This window comes from Bremia lactucae, linkage group LG3 (assembly GCF_004359215.1).
Source record: "Bremia lactucae strain SF5 linkage group LG3, whole genome shotgun sequence".
In the NCBI taxonomy this organism is placed as follows: Eukaryota; Oomycota; class Peronosporomycetes; order Peronosporales; family Peronosporaceae; genus Bremia; species Bremia lactucae.
Genome location: NC_090612.1, coordinates 1086909 through 1094762, shown reverse-complemented (window position 1 = coordinate 1094762; position 7854 = coordinate 1086909). Strand labels below are relative to the sequence as shown.

Below are 7854 nucleotides of genomic sequence, written 5' to 3'. Positions count from 1 at the left end.
TTAGTATCAAATAGATAGAAACAGAAGAACTTAATTATATAAAATACAGCTATCTTTAACCCTCTTTGAAGCAAGTGCTTAAAAAGAGTCTTTCTCTGCACGTACTAATGTACGTGAAGTGACGTGAGACACCACTCGCACTGAGGCAGTGCGAAGTGGACTTGTACTGAAGGGCAGTACAAGTCGACAGTGCCCCGTTACACTCTTCGAATGATGTTTATTAAAACCAAGCTCAGGTCAGCATGATCGGAGAGCTCCTGATGTCGAGAGGGCCATTTTTCTCGCCGAGCTCTACCCTGAAGTAAGCATGTTTGAATTCTCGAATGGGTAGCTCGACCGTTTCAAGGCGCGTTATGGCATCAAGTCCTACCGCCGATTTCATGAGAGCTGTTCTTTGGACATGGCCCTCATTGCCGATGCGCGGCCTGGACTTTGCGAAATTCTCGACCAGTTTGAGTGGGAAGATGTTTACAACATGGACGAAACAGGCTTATTTTATAGAATGCAGGTGAGCTTCTTTGACCGTAGTCGGCGTTTTCGAACCTCAAACATAAAGCCTAACTTCGGAAAACAACTCGTGCGACAATGCAACTTGAGGGACGGAAGCAAAGCAAGAAATGCCTTACTGCCGTCGTCTGCTGCAATGACAGTGGCTCGGACAAGTTGCCCTTGTGGATAATCCGGAAGTTCCTAATCCGCGCTGCTTTAAAAACATCAACCGCAACAATCTTGGCTGCAAATACCGCGCAAATAGCAAGGCCTGGATGACCTAAGTATTTTTTTGGAATGGCTCAAGTGGTTTGACAGTAAAATGGCGGGGCGATAGTGCTACTGATCATGGATAACTGCACCGCCCACATTATTGTGGACGACCTTCCTCCTTTGAGGAGCACTAGGGTTTATTATCTACCACCGAATACGACCTCCAAGCTTTAACCTTGCGACGCCGGTATCATTAGGAACTTTAAGGCGTATTATCGCCGTCGGTTCAATGCAAAGATTTTGGAGGGCATTGAGGCGGGAAATGTTGCGCCCGAAGAATTTCTGTTTTCAAGGAATCGAGCTCGCTGTCGCCTCGTTGAATTCCTATGTTAAGGTTGAAACCATTGCAAACTGCTTTGCCCATTGCAAAATACGAACTTCGGCAGCGCTGGCACAGGCTGTCACAGTAGCAATGGTTGAGCCGGGTGCAGCGATCATTGCGCAATTCGAAGAACAGGTCCGCTCTGTGCGATACAGAAAAATCCAATGGATATTCGCAACTTATTAATAATCCAGAAGAAGATTTATCACCTACGTACCCTCTGACCAGGAAATTATCCTATCAGTGAGAGAAGTGGAAGAGAACACTGAAGACAATGCTGACCTGGACGACGATAGCGGGGAATTTCCAATTGTCAAGACAGTCCATGCATTGGCCACCCTGGAAACATTGGAACTTTTCTGGCTTAAACAAGAAAGCGATCAGACGGAAAATTTGGCAGCGGTGCGCAAAATGAAGGATAAAATAAGAATAATTCTCTACTTCTCGCGGAGCTCAAGAGTATAAGATTTTATTAGCTATAAAAAACCCAGGGACCACAAAAAAACTATAAAGTACCAAAAAATGAGGTCTATAAATTTGTAAAATACCGGGACCACAAAACGTTGTAAAGTATATATAATGAGAGGTTTTTAAACTTGTACTATTGCCGAGGTGATATTATCGTTTCATATAATATATAAAGGGCTATAACGTTTTAATGGATAAATTCTGAGTCTTTTGAAATAGTGAACCTGCGCTAAAACAACTTTCGTCTAACATACATGCGACATTGAAATGATATGATATTAAGTTCTGCCTTCTGTCATCCTTCGCAAGAATGGCGGACGACGATGCAGCGTCTGTGCGCGTGGCAGTGCGAATTCGTCCTCTTATTGATCGTGAAAAGGTAGAACGATGCGATGAGTGCATTTCCGTTTTAAAGGATGAAAACCAGATTGTCATGGGTAAGAACCGTGCCTTCACGTACGACTACGTTTTTGGCCAGTTCGCGCAGCAGAGCGACATTTGGGGTTGCGTAGACCCGCTCATTCGCGCCACGTTCGAGGGATACAACTCGACAATATTTGCTTATGGTCAGACAGGATCTGGGAAAACATATACAATGGGCAGTGGCAGCTCCGTGCATATCTCGCCGGAAGACTACGGTATTATTCCGCGCGTCATCACCTACATGTTCGATCAAATTAAAGCAAAAAAACAAAATAATACGCACTATGCGGCAAAGCTTAGTATTCGCTTTCTTGAAATCTATGGAGAAGAAATACATGATCTGCTTATGACGCTTGAAGATTCATCGGGGGATAGTAAAGTAAGTCTTCGTGAGGCAGAAAATGGAGAAGTACAGGTCACTGGAGCGTCCGAGATTGAAGTTCTTGACTCTGTCGAGTGCATGCGGCTATTAGAAGGAGGCACGCTTTGTCGTACGACAGGCAGCACGCTCATGAATGCGCACTCTAGTCGTTCCCATGCTATATTTACTGTCTCAATGGTGCAGCATATTCCTATTGGTGATCCCCATATTACTGGCCAGCCCATGGATGAAGGTGGTTACGAAACTAGAAGCTCGTACTTTAACTTTGTAGATTTGGCCGGGTCAGAGCGTCAGAAGCGGACGCAAGCAGAGGGCAAGCGTTTAAAAGAAGGAATTGACATTAACAAGGGACTTCTTGCCCTTGGAAATGTAATTAGTGCACTGGGAGACGACAAAAAGCGAGGCAAGGTCCATATTCCTTACCGCGATTCTAAATTGACAAGGATGCTGCAAGACTCGCTGGGAGGGAATAGTCGAACGCTTATGCTGACATGTGTGAGTCCAGCAGATGTAAATTTTGAAGAGACATTAAATGCACTCAAGTATGCAAATCGAGCCAGAAACATTCAGAATAAGCCCATAGTCAATCGTGACGAAGCCTCGGCAATGACGATAGAGCTTCGCCGCCAGGTACAGTCGCTTCAAATGGAAGTGCACCGCCTTCGAAATCCAGGACTTTCTGACAGCGAACTCAAGATGGCAACTGTAGGTACAAATTTCATTGGCATGTCAAGCGACTTTGAATCGTTTAGCAATCTTCAAAGTCGCACAGAAAATGCTGAAAATGAAGTGGCTCGACTGACAGCCGAACTTAAGCGTGGTAAGAGTCAACTTGATCATTTGAAAGAGGAAATGATCACAGCACAAGCTGAACGCGACTACTTGAGGCTATGTATTGAGGAGAATGAGAGTGAAATCTCTGCACTGCCAGAGGAGAAAACATTCAAAACGAATGTTCTGAAAGACCAGCTGCGAACGATTTCTGATCTTCAAGAAAAGCTTCGCGTAGCCGAGTATGAGCGTGACAATGCCATGATAAATTATTCTGGCAAAAGTGGCGTATGTGAGACTTTGGGATTCTCAACTTCTACATTTGCTTCACCTTCACTGGCTGAGGTTGATGCAAAGGTGGGAAACGAATTGCTGGAAAGAGTTGAGAAAGAAATTGAAAGAGAAACGGCTTTACTGAATAAATTGAAAGAAGAAGAGAGTGGTGATGAAATTGACGTTGACAGTGTCGAGATTGGAGCTGATGGCGAAGTTATAGCAGACGGCATGGAGATTGAAGACGATAATGAGGAGGAAGTCGATCGTATGCGCGTCTTCCAGCGACGTCAACGCCACCTTGGAGAGTCGGTTCAGGACCTCGCTCATGATATTTCTTTGAAGGAGCAATTAGTACTAAATATTCGTCAGGCGCAAGAAAACTATGATAGAATGAAAAGCTTCTATGAGCAAAAGATGGCAAAAATGGTTGCAGAGGTTCACACTGCTCAAGTAGACCGTGACCGCCTTGTTGGAGAAATCCAGCAGATTGAAAAAAAGGCTGCTTGTGAAGGTGACACGTCTGGCGGAAATAAGCTTCTCGCAAAATTATCGCGAGACCTTAGGGTGAAGGAGGACGAGATTGACGGTTTGCAAAAAAAGCAAAATGACATAAATCGCTTCATGGCCCAAAAGAAAAAAAATGAGATGCAATTGCGTGTACTGAACTCAGAGATTAGCAACATGAAGCGGCAAAAAGTGGATCTTGTGAAGAAAATGCAAGAAGAAAGAAAGCGGTATGAAGAAGAGGCCAAACAACGGCGTCGCGAGATTATGAATCTAAAGCGATGTCAGCAGCGTGACAAGCAGCAAATTTTGAAGTTGGGGTCTGAAAAGGATGCCCAAGAGCGGGTGCTTAAGCGAAAGATGGAAGAAGTATCGTTAGCAAAGCAACGTCTGAAACAACAGCAACAACTGACCGTCCAGGCGAGAAAAATGAATTCGAAATATGGTCGCAAGAAAAACACCGCCACTCATCAATTCGAACGTGATGCAAGATGGATGTCGGAAGAAGTGATGAAACGTGCCGAGGAACAGCGAAAACTAGAGCAGCTGCAGATGGAACGAGAAGCTGTAGTGAAGCAAATGGAAGCGCTGTATACCCAGCGTGACAAGTTGGAGAAGGAGGTAAAAAAATCAATATTGTCTCAGTCGAATATACGAGATGTCTTGACCTCACCATTTTTGAAGAATTTACATCCCACGCCAAATGAAAGTGGGCGGCAGCAAGAGCTGAATTCTGCTGAAGAGCAGTTGCTTTACGACTTAGAAGAGCGTATTGAGGCATGTCAGGCCCAGTTGGAGTACAAAGAGGAGAAGATTTCTGAGATTGCAATTGATGCACAGACTGCCAATGCAGGTAATGCTCTTGCAAAAATTGAGAAGACACAGTCGTTGCCAGAGGCCCGAACGCTTTTAAATATACTGTTTAGTATGGCGGTTGAAGAGAAGAAGCAACAACAGATGAAAGAGCAAGAGCTAGCCAAACAGCAAGTGGAAATGGAAGAAATTGTACGTCTCTTAGAGCAAGAGCGGGAGAAAATGGTGCAAATCAAGCAAAGTTACGAAGAGTCGTTGCAGCGTGTGGTAAGTGGAGAACACTTAAACAATTTTTCGCCTACAAACGATGCGCTCGATGATCGTACACGTGTATTGCTGTCTGTATCCAAAGAGCGAAATGTAGTCCTTAAACGAAAGTGCGAAGAGCTGGAAAAGCTATCATTCACGAGAGAAGAAGAACACCAAAGATTGAAAGACCAGCTTGAACAGGAACAGCAGGATCTTTTCGCAAGTAAAGAGCGCATAAGATATCTGGAATCTAAGCTTAAGAAGCTTAGCGCAGTTGCTGTTGGCGCTAGCCAGAGACCAAGGCCTTCAAGAATGCCTGCTTCATCGTGCTCAGGGACCAAATTTGCAGCCATACCGAGCCCGGCCAACGAGATTGACGATGATGAAGATATGGGAATAAATGATCAGGAGGATAAAAACAATGACAGTGACGACGTTTTGATGCAAAGTGGTGATGACGACTTCTCCCGTCCAAGAAATAGTCGCCATCACTTAAGAATGAAGCTTGAAAATGTTGATAGCAGCACGGAGCATGCATTGATGAATACGCGAAAGGGACGAGGCCCACGTCAGAGTGGCAAAGTTGACGATAATAATGGATTGTACGATGCGGGCTCACCGCGAGTTGGAAGCGACGACTCCTCAGTATCAAAATCCATATTTTCTCGACTGTCCAATCCGACGAACTTCACGGGCATTCACAAGAATCGCATACGAGAAAGTGCGTCAAAGCGAGAAATTCTGCAAAGCCGTACGGAGCGTAATCGAACGCGGCGATTAAAAGATAAGGGACACAATAGACTGTCTAGGTCTTCTAATACTCCGTCAGATCAGCACGTCCTCACGGCTGAGGCATTCAAAAATCCTTCTATTAAAAGCAATTCAGGTTTGGAGGTGCTTTCTCATTTAAGACGAGAGAATGAGGCAGATTATCTAAGCTCTTCCAGTTTGCGGCAACACATGTCTTATGTCACGACAGACCGCCACCGGGACTACAGTAGTGATGAAAATGAACCCGCCGGTTACGAAAGTAATTCCTGTGGCTTGATACCCCCTCCTCCTCCGCAAGGTGATGTCTACTCACGCCTTGCAGGTCAATATACAGCCTCGGCCAAGAGCAAGCGTCATCATGCAGCCGCTTCAGCTCGCAGTGAGAAGGGAGTTGAATACGAAAATTCAGCGAAGGCTGAGATTCAAGGTATTAAGCTTGGAGACAGCGTTCATCTGATACATCGGCAAGGAGATGATCATGCCAATTACGACCCGCTTCTTGGCGGCGAGAGCCTTATCAAGCAGGTCCACGACGACTACAGGGAGCGACTAGCCCAGCTGAACACCGAAGCGCGAAAGTAGGCGATAAAATCCGGTCTAAACTCCGTTAGACGTGAGGCCAATCTTTAATATCGAACATGCTTACTGAAGACCAGACATTTTAATGCGCCAAAAAGGATGCGTGATGCATGCACACATCAAATTCACTAAAAATGCACTGAAAGCCTCTGTCAAATCACCTGTTAAAAGTTGCGCTGATGCAAAGAGCAAAACGCTCACTACTTGTCAAGTCGTACTTTATGCTTAACGGATTGATACTGCTGATACGTGAGCTTGTGGATAGAGCTGCGGTAGCGCGTGACTTTGACGGTTTTAAGCATATCTTTGGACACGGTATGCCGATAACCAGCTTTTCGTATAAGCGCCGTGACCGTTTGTATACGTGTCCAGCCTTGCTCTCGTGCTACCTGTGGTAAATACGTAGCGCTGTATTTGTTGCCACGGGGATCGCTAAAATCGATGAGGAACCATGGGTGCCGATCTGTCGAGACCAAAAAATTTAACAAGCGAAAAAAGCTTTCATATAATCCAAGTACAAATATAACCTCCCAGTCGTCGCAGCTCTCGGTGTCCTGATAGTCGATGAGCAGGGACACAGAGCAGTGTAGCCGAACCAGCTCTTTTGGACTGATTGGGTCAAAGCGGCGATCACGCAGAGCACTTTTAAAGACAAAGTCTCGTAAATTGCGAAGGCGCGTGGGAGCAAGCGTGCCGATGCAGCCGCGTAAGCGGATCCCACCCTGTTCTTCAATCTCCCATGTCACGAACAGCGGACTGCATATCGTACATTTGTTTAAAAACGCAGCCGTCTTGTGCTTTCCGTACAAAATTAAACAAGGCGTACTATTCCTGATGTACATCGAAGTACGGCGTTGGCTCGGCGCTGCCGTTGAAGTGAGACTGCAGTGTGTCAAAGCAATATACGACCATCGCAGCGTTTGCCATCCTGATTGAAGCTTTATATTAATTTTATTGTTTGGTTCGTGGAAATTATCATGGAACTAAATTTCAGCGATTCCTGATTTTTAACAGCAATGAGATTCACAGACGCTGTTTGAGTAGCTAGTGAGTTACGCATCAACATTTCTTTAGCTTACGAGACCAGTTTCTTGAAGAGCACTTCCAAACTTAATAAAAATTGAATTCCATCTCCACCCCTCATTGCACTTAATGAGGATCTCTGCAAAATGCTACTAATTTGATTTGTCAACAGTAAAAAGTGTTGAGCGAGCTGATAATATCTGCAGCCTACACAGGAGTAGGACAGTCAAAGCTGTCCATTCTTTGGCGCAATGTTTGTGAAAACAAACATTACGAAATTACAAAATCATACAGTATCGCATCGATAGTCTTGGCAAATCGGATGGATCTATTGAATAGGACAAAACATATACAGAAAAGAACAATGTGCACAAATGTATCCAGTCAGCCCGTTGGTATTGTTCATGAAGTGTAAATACTCCTGTGATAAATTGACATTTTTACTTATTGATGCACACACTGTTGCGACATGAGAAAGACACTATGGCAACTTGATTAGACTTTTGAAAGT

At 44.8% G+C, this 7854-nt stretch overlaps 2 protein-coding genes across 2 annotated transcripts; one reads left to right on the top strand and one right to left on the bottom strand.

Moving 5' to 3' along the window:
• Window positions 1-1862: 1862 nt before the first annotated feature.
• On the top strand, window positions 1863-6323 carry CCR75_000716 (uncharacterized protein; the record flags this gene model as incomplete). The annotated part of the gene is made up of 1 exon (XM_067958822.1): window positions 1863-6323. The coding sequence occupies one exon, from the start codon at window positions 1863-1865 to the stop codon at window positions 6321-6323; it is 4461 nt and encodes a 1486-aa protein (XP_067816681.1).
• Window positions 6324-6520: 197 nt separating this feature from the next.
• Window positions 6521-7455, bottom strand: CCR75_000715 (uncharacterized protein; the record flags this gene model as incomplete). Its single annotated transcript, XM_067958821.1, is given in 4 exon segments — window positions 6521-6705; window positions 6723-6783; window positions 6848-7076; window positions 7147-7455. The coding sequence occupies 4 exon segments, from the start codon at window positions 7245-7247 to the stop codon at window positions 6521-6523; spliced, it is 576 nt and encodes a 191-aa protein (XP_067816682.1). The 5' UTR covers window positions 7248-7455.
• Between the last annotated feature and the right edge of the window lie 399 nt (window positions 7456-7854).